Source organism: Ooceraea biroi, chromosome 2, assembly GCF_003672135.1.
Source record: "Ooceraea biroi isolate clonal line C1 chromosome 2, Obir_v5.4, whole genome shotgun sequence".
Classification (NCBI taxonomy): Eukaryota; Metazoa; Arthropoda; class Insecta; order Hymenoptera; family Formicidae; genus Ooceraea; species Ooceraea biroi.
The window spans coordinates 10414572-10432306 of record NC_039507.1 but is presented as its reverse complement, the minus strand read 5'-3'; the positions used below and the strand labels follow the sequence as shown (position 1 = coordinate 10432306).

The following is a 17735-nucleotide window of genomic DNA, read 5'->3' as shown; positions in this document are numbered from 1 at the left end:
TTGAAGAATAGCTTTTTAATTACTGATTTCGAAGTTTCTTTAAAGGGTAATGCAATAATATTTTTAATTATTTCAACAAGTTTAGGACATAAACGATCAATTGAATGATTTATCAATCACTAAAGTAATATGATGATGATTCCAAAAAGAGCGCGTTACCTGTAAACAAAACTTTTAAAGTATATTCTATACATGTTAAATATGCTTAATAAACACATTTTCAGAAATTAATATGTTAACAAATTCCTATTTGGAATTTGCAGCATAAGTTGCTGTGCGTCGAGTGGACTTTCCGAGCAGTGTGGCTCTTTGGGATGCGTGGGGCGCGGGCAATGGTCAAATTTAAAGGCAAGTGAGCAAGTCGCGCGCAACTGTTCGGGTGGTTTCGGTAGCCAGCCGAAAGCAGCCTGTTGCATGCCCGGCATCGGGGTTACTGACGTCACTTCCACCACCGTGTACACCCGAACGTCTCGGTGCGGGGTGGGGAGATGCCGAGTGAACCAGGGGTGTTGATAGTGATGGAGGGGAGAACGAGGGGGGGCAGCGGGGGAACGTAACGCTCTCGGAGGGCGTGCTTGACAAAGGCGTGGTTACCGTGTCCCCACCCAATAATAAACAAGCGACTCTGACGTTAATTTGTTTGTTTTGCCCTTCTCTACCTGGCTCTCTTTCTCTCCGCTCTCTTTTCCTTTCCCACTCTTTGCCCGCCGTTGCTTCTTCGCCTTTCTCTTCACCTGGTTTGGCTACCTGTTCGTCCAAGAACGCGAGAATCTTCTGGCAACTTGATCGCATTTAGAGGGCCATTAGTGACCACAATATGGAGAATTAAGTAGGTAAAAGAAACATTCTCTGATAAAATTAAGTTTTTGGAGATTTGCATTTAAATTTTTAAACATTTTTCTTATGATACTACTATTTGTATAATTTTATTTATTTACAATTTTATAGAAATTTTTATAAAAATCGTACAATATAAATTATAAAAGCCAATATTATTTTAATATTATTCGTGGTGTATCTTAAAGGTCTAGGATATTTTATTATTTTTAACTAATTTTTTAAATAAAACTGTTTCTATAAGACGTCTAGAAAGTATTAGCAATGAAATAGGTCATATAAAGAATTGATAATTGAGCAAAATTGCAAATAATTAATTGCTTTTTGAAGATAGATAGATAAACTTTCCAGCGCAAACAATATTATCGCAACAGTATGTTCGAGGACAAGAGTCGACAAATAATAACTCCTTTCTGATCTTTGGTTTATTGCTACCAAGAGCCAAGCTATTCCCTCAAGTTTGCTCAAGTGGCGATGAATAATCAACGGATAGACAAGTGAGAAATTGATAACAGCTCGTTAAGCGTATGTTTGATAAAAATAGTTACACGTTTGTACTAATTGTTAAAGAAGATAATATCTAATTGAATGTAATCTATAATGTAAATACAAAAAGAAAGAAGTAACAAATTTGTAGATTGTTCCATTTTATAGAAAGAGTAAATTTAAATATAAATAACAATCGAAGAAAAAATATTTTAAAAAAAAAAAAAGAGAGAAATCCAATTTTGAAATATGACGAATTTAAGCTACACGAACCAAGAATTCATGAAAATAGTTAATAACGACTGATCAAGAGAACAGGTACAGCGGGAGGTGTAAACGAGGATAATTGTGTCTCGCCTACCGTGATCGTGCTTTTGTAGCGGGCCACCCTACGTATAAAATTGGTTGGAATCGATCTTAAGAGCCCTGCCCGAGTGCCGGAGGGATGCTCGGAAACGGGGAACGACTTGACCTTGGCTGGATTCACGCGTAGCTGAGCTAACGCAAAATCGAAACGCGTTACTTCCACCGCGTGGATCTCCTAAAGCCGGGTTCACATCGTGACCTGCAGCGACGGCTCTTCTGATTCTAGGATATACGAAAACGCGAGCGCACGCCTAAATTCGCATTTCCGAATTCTCTTGATAATAAAATCTTCAAGAATCTTCAAGAGCACATTTTCGTGTTATCCAATTGTTATTGCAATATGTAGAAATATCATCATATACCGTATCATATACCGTAGACTGTTGCATGAAAGACATAACGCTTAGGTAAAAGATGCCGTAAGGTATGTTGCGCAATATCATTTTTGTCATTTTGATGAATTAACAATTTAATAAAAAACATAGCATTACATAATTATTAAAAATAGATTTTTAAAGATTAAAAGTATATAACAACACGTTATTATCACATTTCAAATATTATGCTTGCAATTGCTGCTTGCACATTTTTTTCAAGGCCTTTTTTTTAATTAACAACAAGACAAGCCAATTGCAAACATGCGCGTACACGCAGACGTGGACATTTATAGCAGATGGAGCATTCACGCCCTCCCACCGTTGCTGCTAAATATTTCGAGCGTCTGTTAAAACTCGTTTTCACTTCGCGACTGTTATCTGCGCCGAAGTTTTCGCGAAGTACGAAGATAACTTGAGCAAACTTCTCCGAGTTTCTTACAAGTCGCAACCACGATTGACCTTCGCGACTCATTGACTTCAGTTTGATCGGACATGTTGTATTATGCAATCACGGTCTCGCTTTAATTCGTGTATCTTTGTAAGCGATAGCACATTTTTCACAACTCGGCAATCTGATCGATATAACTATTAATCAACCACTGTCATTGAGAATGCTAATAGGTCAGAATGAGGTCAACGTCCGTTTGAGCGATACCGTGTCCGGTCCCGTCGAATGGTGCGACCGTGATCGATCGTTGAGAGCGCTCGATGATCGTCATTGTTCTGAAAGTCGCGTCATGAATAAAAATAAAATAAAAATAGAATCATAGTTACAAATAAGTTACAGAGTGCAAAGAGTTTATTTCATTAGCGTAGTAAATCAGCTTTAATTTCCGGAATATAGTCAGACTCTCTGATATCTTTATTCACGTTTCCCACAACATCCTGTTCAGTTTACGAAAGCACGCGCTTCATTTTCTTCGTTCGTCCCATTACACGGCTCGTTTCGTTGGAGAGCGATGCAAGTGCAATTTCCAAGATGCCGTCATTCCGCGTCCAATTGAAACCCACAGTGCCCACAAAACTGCACTTGCGTCGCTTTCGAAATAAATGGCTCGTGTCTCGCGCTGCTCACTTGCCGCTCATGTCTCAGTCTTGTATCTCATCGCAAGGTGCTCTCCGTGTGAAACGAGCTTGCGGATCTACGCACCGCGTCGGCAAGGGTAGATGCATCCACCTCAACCCACGTCCCGTCCCGTGCCGCGAGAAAGGCTGTAGGGACATACTACGGTGCGGCACACACAGAGAGAGAGGGTGAATCACCCCCGCGCGCGCCTGGTGTACTCTGGCGTGCATAACACCCACGGTCGGTCGGTCCACGCGTGACTAGATACCGCTTTTGCACGCGCAGGGGACAAACGCCAATTATATTTTAATATCCCTCTGCGCGCGACGCACTCCCGGCTCTTGGATCGCGAGCGACGTAAAATTTCAACAATGTGCTCGTGTTTCCCCCGTTTCTTTAAGATTCATCTTCACACGAATCGGTAAAAATGTGAGAAATTTTTTAATATTAGAATATATCCCAAAAGTCAATGAAATAATAAAAATTCCATATTTGGTAAAACGATATAAAGATGTCATGTTGAAACAAGTTTCTGAACTTTTGAAGTATGCTAAAGAAGTTTGTATACACTGTCAATATGGAATTAAGTAACTTGTTACCATTTTAGAAAAAATATCTTATGTCAATTTAATTGCCATTTTTTTATCGAAATCGCCAAGGTTAGTTTAAATAAGTGTAAAGATAATATAACCTTGATGTGTTATATCTACAATTACAAATTGGGAATACATTGTGAATGTGAAATTTTTATTTTATATTATATATGCATTTCTCCATCATTGCTTCTGCCAAAGATACTTTATACGCCCAGCTTAAATCCTTATTATTACAATGTAATAACTAGATATTATCATTTAAATTTATTGTTATTTATTTTTAACTTTTGCATTTTATTTAAAATTCAGTTATAAGATAATTACGTGTGGTTCCCGAGACTTCAACTCCCTGCAATTTAATTACTGCAATTAACAGAAAGTAACATAGAAAACAATACATTAAAGCCCAAGAAAATTCAATAAGGTACAACGGGACAAAATAAGATCGTGAAGAACATCGTCGCGTAGCGGTCCATCTAGATCTGACGTCGCGCGTCCCGGCGGCGTACACGTATCCTTTTTCCGCGCGCGCGATCTGCGAAGAGTGCACGTTGCCGAGGGTGAACGGTGCGCGCGCAGCACGCGCCCTCCGATGTACCTTCCGCACGGTTGAGCATCTCCACCATTCAGAATCGATGATGTCACGAAGCGGAGCCGGGATCCCCACCGCCTCCCGCGTCGCGCGCGTGGAGAGGGAAGCTGCGCCCTCCGCCCATTGGTCCAAGCGCAAGTCGGACGTACCAACACGAGGCCGCGGCCACTACGGCGGCACGACCCAACGAGAGTCTGCGAGTTGGTGCGTGCCAGTCCGTGCGTGTGCTTTACCTAATAATATTTCCACGGCTAGTCCCGCTCCTCTTCTTTCGCCCGATACACGCATCTCGCACCTTCTCCTCTATCTCTTTCCCTGTCTCCCTTTTTCCCACTCGCTCTCTCTCTCTTTCTCCCTCCGCACGTGTTTCTACATACACGCACACACACGTTTACGTGTACCACCCTCTTCCTCTCGCTCTCCCTCGCTCCGTAGGATCCCGGCAGCCTCGCGTAGAGGCCTTCGCGTCGCGGCCACCCTCCTCCACCCCGATCCGTCCCGACGGATCTCACGAAAGCGAGAGAGGAGAAGAATCACGCTGCAGAGCAGCACGTGTGCTGCACTCGCGCGGATCGGCAAGCGCGGTGGTTTATAGTCAATCGCTCTCTCTCCTCCGCCGAGAGAGCCACCGCGCCGATAGTCGATGCAAAGTCAGTTGGCCGCGTTCCTGGGACTGATCGGCGATCGAGGGATCGTTAGCGACAGGCTGGTCTAGCGCGCGATTAGTCATTGAGAGTGAGGGGTTGTTCCGCGAGCGAGCGAGCACCGGCCGCAGCTCACGATTGGAGCGACAGATCGATCCGCGAGTCGAATCGGAGTGCCCGATCCCCGCGCGAGTGATCGTAAAGACAGGGCGCAACTCGCGGATCGTCCGGGGACTGTGATTATCGATGTACGCGAGGTGCGACGAAAGCAAGCTCTAACCAAACGGATTCGCAGTGGTACTATCGACGAGGAGGACGTCGGAGGGAGGAGGGACACCGTCGGCCGTCGGCAGCTCTTGGTACGTGATCCTGTACCTCATCTTGGAGCATTTTGATAGCCGACGATAAGAGTAAAGGGGGCGAAGTAGGAAGGACTGATGTTAGGAATGCGGAATTTCGGATCTCCGAATTGAAAAACCTAACCTAAGTTAATTTTTTAATTTATTGCTCTTCCTATTTCTCTCCGTTTCACTCAATCCACTTTTGTTAAACAGCATCATTCAAAATGAAGATGAGCGATGAGGAATGTATGTTGTTACTTGAAGTTTAAAACTAAACTTTTTTTATTTTACATTTATTGTTGATTTAATTTTGCTATGTTTTGCTAAGAAGAAATAGAGATCAAATCAAAAGTTTCTTAATCGTTTGTTGAATTAAAAAAGTAAAGTTTTTATTTAAAATTTAGTTATATGGAATTATATTTCTGTATGTTAAATTCATATTTATTTAATTATTGTTTTATTATTTTTGAGCAAACATCAGGAAGTCGTCTATGTAAAACTGTTAGTAAAGTTTCTTTTTTCAAGTTTATGCGTGAAAATTAATGACAATATTGGCGTATTGCTATTTGAAAATAAAAATAAAGTACTTGCAATAATCTCAATAAAATTTTTTTAATTTTAATTTTAATATTCTATAATTTTCTCCAGTAACAATTTCCAAAAACATACTATTGTAGAAAATAATTATATTAATTACAAATATTCTCCGCCAGAACAATAAACATTACAGAAAAATTCGTTTCAAGATATTGTTCATCGTGCCAGCGCTTCCCGATATTTACGCTAAATTAATCGAATGAAGTATTTTACCTAAACAACATTCATGGCACATCTTCAGACATGAATACGTTCGACTAATTGAACACCATGAACGTTAATCGCTCGTCGCAAGAGTGGGCAAAGCGCGAGCATCCTATTGGTTCATTTCGCTGATTAACGCAGTTCGCAGGCCTAGTATCCGAGCGCGGGGGTGCAGATTGCACGTAGCGCATAATACAGCTTAAAGCGTGCTCACCCTCTCCTGCGTACGTCACACCGGAGACGAATGCGATCGAACAGCGCGCCGAATCCTCCCCCGCATACACATATATTTATGTCTCTCTCTTTCTCTGTCCCTCTCTCTTTCTTGCTTCGGTCTATCGCATGCACGGGGTCGTCTAGTCCGCCTTTCACAATTATAATGGCATTATGGCGTAATTAGGCAATAAGCTTTGTACGCGATACATGCTGCGTAAAATGCGTCCGCGAGTGAATGAGCTCGATGTCTGAATGTCGAGCGCACAAGTGTGGACGCCCCGCGGTGACATCCGACGCGCTTTTGTGAACGCTCCTTTCCAGCGTCGTGACGGCGCATTGTGCGCCGGTTCCTCCGGTAGTTTCTTTGCGGTCGCGTCTACGCGATTCTCTAATCGGGGTAAATATACGACGGCTACAGTGTCTCCTATCTACTCGTGAGGAACGATGGCCTGCGTGTGTAGAATATCTAAACTACTGTTTCTCTCTTTTCCTTTTGACCGATGCTCGTGAGAACTTTTTGAACGTTTTGTCGAAAATATGCCTAGAGGTTTCCCCGTAACTTTAATTTACAAACACATAAGTCTTAAATTGATTATAATAATCTTGAAAGTAGCGTGAGATTTGAAATGCTTTACGCACATGCGGAATAATTTAAATTTGCTTTAAAAAACGAGATGTATAAAATGAAAAAGATACATAAGGAATATAATTGTGAAACTGAGACATGCACGAACGTGTGCGGATTACATTGAGTTAAGAAGCCGACAATACGAAAAATCAAGGCGCTAAGCTTCATAAAAAAGAACGAAGGGCAACACCGAAGAAATCACTCGAAAACCCGAAACGCAGAGCTCATAAGTAACGACAAGTTGTTACAAAAGAGCGGAAAATTGGCCGCCAACCTCCTTGTAGCGCGGAACGCAATTGCATTAGATTGAATTGTATTATGTTTCGAAGGAAGCCTTCCGTAAGATCTATAACCGTTTAACGCCTCGTTAACTGTTCATTATTAACGTGCCGTTAAACAGGAATAGATCCTATAAACGACGCGCGCGAATTAACGTTGATCAATGAAATGTCTTTCGACGGTCTACATCTGGAACAGATTGAAGCATTACGGATTGATCGATATCAGAGTAAAACGTTAACGAGAAGCATCATTGAGAATGTTGCTTCTAGCGCGTACAATAATTAAATCTTTTATCAAATAAATCTTCTTCTCTCTGCGTCGAATTTATTATCATAAATTGCGAAAATGAAGGAAAGTAAACGGCGAAGAGAACGAAATTGTCGATACGCACGTCAGAACTGCCTCTATCATGTTATTCTATTGGTATGGGAAAGCAACTGCGCGTTTATCAAAATAATAATGACGTAAAGCATCTGTTCACGTAATGTTTCGATTGTACACTTTTTTGCGTACGTTCTAAAAAGATCCAACGCTTACGTAAGATTTATGATAAGAGGATGCGACAACGTACGTGCGAATTTTCCATAAAGATAAAGAAAAGAAGAAGACTAAAAATACAAAAACAGACACTTCAAATCAAATTAATTAATCCCATACGCACAAGCTGCGCGTGCGCTACATTAATAAGCGGTTTATCTCTCAATCGTCCTCGATTATCGCGAAACAGTCATTATCGCCGATAATACGCGCGGCCTTATTCTTCGCCGGTGTAATTAATAATTAATGCACAAACGCGTGTATACGTGCTCACGACGAATGTAATCGCGGGCGGAAGTCACTTTATACGGTAGCGCGAGCGGTTAATGCCTGCGGGGGCTGTTGGGCGTGTATTCCGGGGGTGGATTTCGACGGTAGTCGCGGTAGCGACGGCGGTGGGTGCCATTAACAGTGTTTCGCCGGAAATGTAAAGCATAATGCGCCGGCAGCTCGTGGATATGGAACCTATTACCATCCGCGTGTATAATGCTACTTCCCCGCCCTCGCGCCCCGCTCTTGTGTGTACGTGTGTGTGTCTCGGTGCGTTGCTGCGTTTGCGGAGCGTTCAAGAAGGGTTCAAACTTGTCCCGCGGCAACAGCCACGTGAGACACTCTTCCGCATCTCGTCCGTGAAAGCATCCCCGGGCCCACGTAGCGATCTCCCTGATCGCGCTTGCAAAAGTTCGACGTCGAAACTTTCTCGATTCTAGCGAGAGTCTGCCGTTTTTCCCGCTTAGAGTGATGTGTCTTCTTCATCAATTCGCTTTTCTGAAGAGCACTTGCGTCATCGATGTTGCACCTTAATTCGCGCTTCAAAGTTGGTCTAAGAATTCCGTTGCAAGTCCACACAAAATTATTTCAACATTAGTCCGATAAGAAGGCATTGATCTAATTTAATTATTTGCTCCATCGTGACGCGTTTTATTTCACAATTGCGTTAAAGGAGCGAATTTGGAAAATGCTCTTGAATATTTTTCACGAACAGTTTCCGACTTTTTCTTGATTAATTAATGCATAATTAAGAGAACGCGGAAGCTTCCCCGCACGGGAAGTCGCAGTTCCAATGGCGATTTCGCGCGAGCAAGACAGCAGTTCGAGTTTGAGTTCGAGCTAAATCGACAGCTTGGCGTCTTGCAAACAGAAGCGACGTGATCCTGTTTGCGCTCAGTCGGGCATAATCCGAGGTAATCCTCTTGCACAATATGCGAATGTGATGCGCTGCTCTACACCCTGCCTCTCTCTCTCCCTCTCTCTTTCGCTCATCTCGTACGCACAAATATATGCGTGTTTCACGCGTCTCTCATTCGATTCTTTTCTCTTTCTCGGCTCTGTCTGATCTCGCATCTTCCTCACGCGAGTAACTTTCCTCTGCGTCGTGGCGCAAAGAGCATCGTGGATAATAAAAGGGAAAAAAACGAGAAGAGGCTCTCTTGCAGATGCACTGCCTCACACTGAATCCCCGAGTTGCGACAACTTGCGGACGCGAATCATCTTATAAATTATAACGTAAATTTCACTCGACTCAGTGAGCCTTGCGTAAACACCTTTGCAAAGGAGACGTCTTCATTAGCCGGAGAGTTTTCCCTTTCTTTCGTTCCGCGCAAGAGAAGCACGTTGCACGTTAATCGCATATTAATGAAATAACACGCCTGTGAATATTGCCATTGCTGTGACGAGATGTTACGGAGGAAATTGAGCCGCATTACATGCGTTTAAATGTGTTTAAATGTTTTTGTAGGATATAGTGAATATATCATTTAAATTTGAAAAACTGCAACATTCTATGCGTGCTACTTGACTTTCGAATATATAATTGTTAATATGAAAAATACTGATTTTATAAGGAGAAGTCACTTAGAGTGCCAACATATTGCAAAACATTTGCCTTTTGATCGTTATTTTTTATTCCATTACATATTTTATGATATTATTAACGACAAAACTTGATCTTTATTATTTACATTCTTCTTTTCTTTAAGGATCGTTTTCTGTTTTACGTCTTTTAACCGCACAACGATACAACTCGTACGCTCTCAGCCAACTAACCCTTCCCGACACTAATTATCGCGCTTAGCTCCATTCTCATCCCTTCTAGCGCTAGTAGCTCGTTTCACCCTCTCTTTTTCTGTCTGCGGTAGTGAAAGATACACGGAGGGTGTTACGTTCGCGAGTAGTTCACATTTTCAACGAGCGCGATCCTCGGTAATTAAAACACTTCATGTCGTCAATGTAGCGGCATTCAAGAAACGACTTTATGCAATCCTCATTTTAGGGGTGGTTTGCATTTGGAATTGTACTACATAAAGATCAATTCGTACAGTGATATAGAGAGGGTCTAACAATAAGGGAACGGTTGTCAATGATAATATAAAAGACTCTAAGATTTAAGAGGAAATTAATACATTAAGTAAGAAATAATTAGTTTTACTATCTGTTATAATTTTTACTTTTTTTTTACTAATATCTTGATTTACACATTACAAGTTTTACCAGCAATTATTTCTCTAAACTTGAAATAAATGTTTTTAGAAAATTTTCTAAAAAACTAAATATTTTAATAAATATTTTTAATTAATTATTCAAGATTCTGTTTTTCAAATCTTTGATGATTAATTCACGAAAGTTTGATTCTATATTAAATGATTCAGTAATCGAGCATCTTCAATGCCACTTTGAAACAGTCATTATTTTTATAGCCTGTACTCTGGTAAAGGAGAGAACACATTTGTAGGTTCTGGACTACCCTACGTATTCCATTTTATTTTTTTTTTGCGATTGTGTAACTCAAGATTGTAGTACCACCTACATGCGGATACATTGTGGTAGGATAGGAACCACGTTTAAAGATAACAGCGGGGAGGGAAAGAAAGAGATCGCATGCTTATTTGCCCCGTTCAAGGCGACGCCGACACATGCGCTCGCGATATGCAAATGACGCAGATTTACACAGGTGCCGCAGATACGCACAGTTTTTCAGTATACGACGCCAAATTAAGCGCACGCGTTTGTACACGGCGAGACAGTTCGGGCGGGTCGTCGAAACTGCCAAGTATGTCTCCGGCAGATCACGCGGTTTAGCATTAATCGCTTTGTTAATCGACGTTTCTTTTGCGCGCGTTACTCGGTGTTTTGTATCACATTGTGAAATTACATATTATCTTGTTGCCGATATCGCGCATCGAGCGATCAGTAATTTGATCTTTCGAAAGGCGCTGCAATGCTTCGTGTGGTACCGAGCTTTCTTAATGATTACAATTAATTATGGATTTCAGTGAACGGAAGTGTTCAAAGGCCCGAAGATTCTGCCTTCGCAGCAGCTAGGCGCTGCGGTCGCTCCATGGCCGGGCGCAACCGGCCTGATAGCCTCCGTCACTGCTGACGACATGGCACACAAAGGTGAGTCTATGAATCTTGTATAATCATACAAATGTCATCCAAAATTTCAATATATTGACCGATACCTGCAAGCGAGAAATTATTTTACGAGTGTACGAATAAAGCTGACGACGTATGTTAAAAATACGCGTATTAAATAGGATGGAAAATGTTTCTATAATTGCATTCGACAAGTATAAAACAAAATAAAAATTCAATTAAATCGTAGTTTTAAAAATTAGGTGATGGTGATAAGGAAAGTATAGATCCTATGGATCTCTTATGATCCCCGAAGTATATCGGCAGATTCCCAAGCATTCCTTCTTACGGCCATTGATCATACGTCATTTTCCAATTCGGCATTCCATTACGATGGGCCATCACGCGAACGATTATGGTAAAACCTTTGCGAGGGCAAGGCCCCGCCCAGGAGAAGCATAAAACTTAACGACCCTCTGGCCGGTGGCTGCGACATGCCAATGGCGCATAACCACCATACGTGCGACGAATTCTCTTTCCGCGATTGGCGTTTTGCATTAATGCCGTCGCTTCATGCTCCTCTCCCATCCCCTCATTCAGTCCGAAACCAGCAGAATCTTTTTCTTTCCGCGTATCCGCTTGCTTGCCAATCACAATTATATTTCGTTCCATTTCCCTCATTACACGCAGGAAACGTTCGTGTAAAATTTCGCGATTAATCACGAGAATCACGATTTTATGATTTCGTTCCGACACGGAGATTAATTCCGGAAGCGAAACAACTCACGTGCGCGCAAAGACTTCACACGCGTTCATCTCGTTGATTTGCGAGATGGAGTTTCGAGACGAGGCATGAACCGTGTCCGGGAATATTATGGATAATTTAGGAATTCTAGCCCGGGACGAGTCGAAACGTCCAAGAATCAAGAGGGAGGCGTTCGGTTGATGGCTAAGGCGTTTAACCCCATTAGTCCTGAATGGGAGACCTCTCGTCTTCCCCTGGTACCCTCTCTTTCTCCAGCTTCTCTCTCTCTCTTCCTCTCGTCGTTCTTCATCTCTTCATTCTCTCTCCCTCCAACTTTCTGTCACCGGCGCTCGCTTCGCTCTCGTCTGCATGAGCTCTCTTAACACAAGAGTCCGAGGAGGATGGGCAGACGACGTCTCAAGGCTTTCTAAAGCCGGCAACTTCTGCCTGAAACTGGCTGCTCACTTCACGTATTGATTTCCATTCTCTTACGCCTTCCAGCGCTCCTCGTCCGCCTCGCCGCATCCACCGGGTCCGTCGCTCGTTCCTTCCGCGGGATCTTTCGTACCTACGCTGATCATAATTTCTGTGTCTTTTGACATTCTGGTAGTCGCTATATAACTCAATAAAAGCAGGGCCAGAGAGCAGCAGCCAAATGCACGGCGACTTTCTTGAAAAACGTACATGCTTTTTCTCTTTTTTTGATCTAAACGTTTGTTACATTTTATCGCATTCGTTTTTGGATGCTATATAGCATTATACATCCTTGATACATATTGAAAAATATTGATGGTTCTTGAAGTTTTAAAAGGGAAAGTCAAGAAAATTAGTTACATTTGTTTCATCTTTCGATTGCCTATTTTGTTTATACGGTATAGCCACAAATTCAGGATTTTTAGAGAAATAATTAAATCCTATCTTGTTCTTTATATTTTTTATATACACGGGATGCGCGATAATTGAATTTACTTTGTAGTCTATATTGTGATCGTTTTTGGTGGTGATTGAATGAATTTGCTACTGCAGGAAGCGCGCGATCAATTGTAACAATTCTGACTCTAAATTATTTTTTTATGTCCCTCCAAAACAATTTCCCGGTATTAATATTTCGTAGCCAACTCAATTTTCCTATTGCAACACGTAAAAGCTCGTGTTACAACGGAATTTGCAACTTCAACAATTTGTTGGAAATGATTATACCTTCTGTTACCAATTAACCTCACGACTCTTCCAGAATCATGGAGTGCATTCACAGTATCCCTCCCTCCGAATCCGTACGTATTTGTACTGCTCGAATCGCGTAACCGCAAAAGTTACAGTTCGCGTAACGTTCCGAGCCGCGCGATTGGAATTCGCTTTTGGCATGAAAAATCCCGCGAAGGTTCTCGCAGCCGCGGATTAAACACCGCAACGGCGGAATCTACAAGTGAGGAAACGATCGGGAGAATCTGCAGGGTGCTCGAAAATCCACGAGTTATCTGACCGAGTGCGGCTCAGTGGGGTGTGTAGCGTTAAGTTGGCGTTAGCTCATCGAATCGCTCCGGATAGAGCGACCGCCGCCTCCGCCACCGCAACGCCAAGAGACGAAGGTTTGTTTTGATCGATCGCACGTACAAATCGTATTTCCGACCTCCGCCTCGCGAGCGATGACAAATCCGCCCTTTCCTCACTTTCCCGGTTGAGCTAGGCGCAAAGAGACAGAGTGGAGTACAGAGAGAAAGAGGGAAAGAGAAAGAGAGTGTAAGAGCCAAGAATTACTCGCGGCCGATGGAACGTCTTGTCTATCCTCCACGCCGTGGTAACTCAAGTAGCAAATTAGGTGCTTACCTTTTTCGTTACTTCTCGTTCTCGAGACAGACGAGCGAGTGTGACTTGCTAACCGTCTGCCGTGTCTCTCTCGCGCCAGACTTGGACTCGCGATAACCTTGCTCGTCACGGCGATAAGTATGTAAATGCGTGACGCCGTTTCCGCTTCGCAATTTGAAGGGTTTTACATTTTCGATGGTGCGAAACAATCGCGTTTGAGAGCGGGATTACGTAATTATTCGAGAGTACGTAAAGTAGATATTGATCTTCACTCATGCACGATGAACTCATTCATTTCTTCAAAGTGTGTTGCAGTAGCTTCAACGTGCCCGACGGTGCCCAGACGTGTCGTCGACATTGCGGGCTGCTCGTCTATGTATTGCGTAACTAATTCGTACCAGATTTTTACGGATTGATATGGATTATAAATTACAAACAGTGTGAACAGCAATACGTGCCACATTTCTGTTTCTTCGCGCGTATTTATTTCGTGAATTAATTCCATAACGCCGTGAAACATTTCTACGGCGCTTTTTACGTCATAGCTAAACTTTGCTGGATAATTCGCGCATTCTTCATAAATTTTTTAGCCGCATATTTGCGGGTAACTTTCGTAGGATTGCAGAGCCGGCGATATTACCGGTGAGATGTCTACGAGATAGTATTTAACAAAGTTTTCACGACCGTTCGGGAGGGTTAACGCTTAAAAGGGCGTTCTGCAACTTTCGAACTAACGATAGTCTCTTAGCCGTAATTCCTGACGAGAGTTTCCAAAGTTTGGCAAATCGTCGCGTTTCCGCACATTTGTCCTGCTCAGTCCCGTAAAACGAGGAGGCGCACCTCGTAGTTGTCACGAGTAATCGCGCGAGTAACTTAGCGGTCACATTCCCGAAACTGCGCTGTTTCGCACTTTCTTTACGTTTGTCGGAAACAATTTTATCTCTTCCGGACGTTGTTGTAAAAAGAATTTACTTTATTAGATAATTAATCTTTTTGTAAAAAGAAGTTTGAATTGTTTGGACAGATGTTTGGTAGCGCCTCTTGTATAAATTATGCCAATAAAATAAAAATTATAGAAACATTTAACATGGATTTTTATTTCAAAATGTGGTACTAAATGTACGAAATAGTTTATTCCATCTGGTATTAGTAATCATGTTTGCTCGATCAATTCTCTTTCAACTTTCGTACATCTTATACATTTACAAGTTTCTAAATTAGTGATTGCTATGTGCGTTAAAGTATCGTTCTAAAGTTTCACAAATTTCCGCCGGAAAATCCACTCGGTGACTTCTCGTGCCGAGACGGCAAAGGGCGGTACGCCTTCTGAAGAAACCCGGAAGTTTGGCAAATCGTTCGACCTCCGCTTTACCGCGTGGAGTCGGCTGTCAGCACGACATTTCGTCGACGACGAATCAACCTTCCCTCCCCCGTGCAGAAGCTGCTTTTACGCGTAAGGGACGACATGACGGCGAAGGGTGGCGCGCGCGGGCGCGGGTGACGGGGCAGCGAAATAAGAATAAGAAAGGATAGCGCCGGGGTTCTTCTCTTCCTTTTCATTCTTTCTCGATAGCTACGAGAAGTAAGGCAAGATAGAAAGAGACAAAAAGAGAGCATGGAAGAAAAGGAGGAGAAGGAGGAGAAATAGAAGAAGAAGGAGGTGGAGGAGATGGAGGTGGCGGCGGGTTCTCCTGAAGCATTGATCGTTTCTGAATTCCGAGTAGATGGCAACCCCCGGGCGGTTCTTCACCCTCCGGCCTTTCTCCCCCGGAGCCTCAATATACGTACTCGTCTTTCGTACGTTACTGCGGCGAAAGAGGAAGAGCAAAAATATGAAAACGCCACGAAGACGGGGAAAGCGATCGACAGAAAGAGAAGCAAAGGGGGACACGTTCTTTAAAACGGTTCCCATGCTCGTCTGAAACAGATAGGACTCTGCCGCTTTTGATCCTACCGCTTTCGCTTCGTCGGTTTTTAGCTTGCACGGCTCTTATTCAATTAATTCGTCGGTCTCACGCGTCGTTGCTTTTTTGTCCATTAATGATAGGAAAAAAAGTTGAGCAGCGTAGGAAAATAAAAATGACGTTTATCCTCAACAACTTCCGTTGTGGAAGAAGAAGGCGTTCAGACGAATCGAAAAATTTAAAATCCAGTTCAAGTTTAAGAAACGCGCAAAGCGAAAAACGCGTCTGTGCGAAAAACAAAGCAATCGAAAATATGACACGCTTGATTCTTTCCGCACCGTGAGAAGATTCAATCGCATCTGCTGCAATCGCGAAAGAATAATTTCCTTCGTTGGAGCAAAGGATGTTCCTTCTCTTTCCTTTTCTCTCTCACAATCCCGGAACATTCCACCGCCGCGTGTCACGTTGCAATAATTTCGCACATCCTCTTACGCGCACGACTCGCTCCGAGCTATGGCAGCTACTCGCAAACGTTCTCATGCCTCCGCAGACTCCCCTATGTTTTCTGAGGCATCGAGTGCCCCTCCACCGTCACATCGTCGTCGTTTCCACTTTTGCGGTACCGCGGGAAAACGCTGAAGATACGCGTTATTCCGGACGGACGAAGCACCCTTATTCCTATGCTTTCTCCTGTTCAGCCGAATCTCGAAGAGCGTGAGCGGAGACGTCGTCGCCGTCGCTGCCGCCGGCCTTTTACGACTATCTGTCGAAGCATTTCGTACGTGGGCTGGATACGTGGTAGATTTTCCCGGGTCCTCCTTGCTTGGCTCCGTTCGCCATCGTCTTCGCGACTACGAATTCTTCGGGTACCACCACCTCCGTCCCCTCAGCCCGGGCTGGACCGAGCACGAAATGTGTTAGCCACCCGCTTCTGTTTGAAGAGGGAATTTCACAGTCGAATACGCCTGATGCAGGACGCACGACGTTCGGCCAACTATCTTGGCCTTCGCTGGGGAAACTGCCCTTCGAAAAAGTCCCTAACAGTTACTTCCACCGGTTAAAATGATCTCGCAGTTGCATCGCGCTCGGCCACCACCGATGCGCAACACAAGCGGGCAAAAATTTCAAACGACATCTTGTTTTATCACGAAACCAAAGTACAGTGAGTCTCCTCTTGCCCGAGAACAATCGTCAAAGTTATCTTAACGAATTTTCCGTTGAAATCCCGAAGTTTCGAAATCTTAAAGTGGACTTTAAATCTCGTTTCGTTGCGTTCTCGAATTTCGCAAGGCACGGGCCCTCTTAATCTCGCGTTTATATTTATCTATTCTCCAATAAAAGGAAGTGCCACCGAGACGGCATTAAAGCCGGGAGCTCATTAACGCAGCGAAAGAAAAGGACGAGCCACCCGACGACCCTAGCCATTGTCACGACGTGAAGCTATTGCTATGGGAATTTCATGGATTCTCCGCGGCCGTCGCGAATAATGTCCCGATCGTTCCACTGATTTAACACTAGAAAGAAACAGAAAGAGAGTAAGGGAGAGACAGAAAGGGGAAGAGACGAAACGCGATTGGATATTCTCTCTAAACGGCGAGACTCTTGACCACTCTTTACATTCTGCCGCTGAGTTTTCACCGGCTCTTTGTGAAACCATTTATCCTGGATATTCTACATTGTAGAAACTTGTTCACACAAAACGTTTGCACTAGTTTACCCTGGATTTTCGCGAGTCACGGATAGCCAATACTAACACAGACATATTCATTTTATACAAACGCACAAACTCAGAGACTGCAAGAAATCCTTAAAACTAAATCAACGTTCTCGATTTCCGAATAAAGCAAATATTTGAAACAAAACGAATCAGAATTTATCAAGAACTCACCATAAAGCTCTTAATTTTTGGCGAAATTGATCATTTTTATTTACAAGAGATGAATTTTTCAGACTTTTCCGACAAATGTCTCAAAGATACTTTCAGCCGTTAAAGATCCTCTCGCATTACTCATCGTTCTTTCGCGCGCGCGCCCGTATGCATTATACCGTCCTAACTATGTAGCTCCGACAGGAAACAAAAAAGTGTCATATAAACCGCGCCCTCTCTTGCGCTGATGCCGGGGGTGACGGCGAGAAAATGGAGATGGTGTGAAAAGC

General features: G+C 43.2%; 1 protein-coding gene across 6 annotated transcripts in view; it reads left to right on the top strand.

The window, feature by feature from the left end:
• The first annotated feature begins 711 nt into the window (after window positions 1-711).
• LOC105279147 (paired box protein Pax-6) overlaps window positions 712-17735 on the top strand; it is a 74959-nt gene continuing 57935 nt past the window's right edge. For 2 of the 6 annotated variants that reach the window (XR_893883.3, XM_011338718.3), the window contains exons 1-2: window positions 4530-5323; window positions 11042-11165. Coding sequence is in view for 5 of the 6 variants with exons in the window: in XM_011338718.3 (XP_011337020.1) it covers window positions 11153-11165 (13 nt within the window). In the remaining variant the exon portion in view is untranslated. Of the gene's footprint in view, window positions 834-4528; window positions 5324-11041; window positions 11166-17735 lie in introns of those variants that run through there. The other 4 variants (XM_026967849.1, XM_011338719.3, XM_011338723.3 and 1 more) reach the window with 4 other exon arrangements.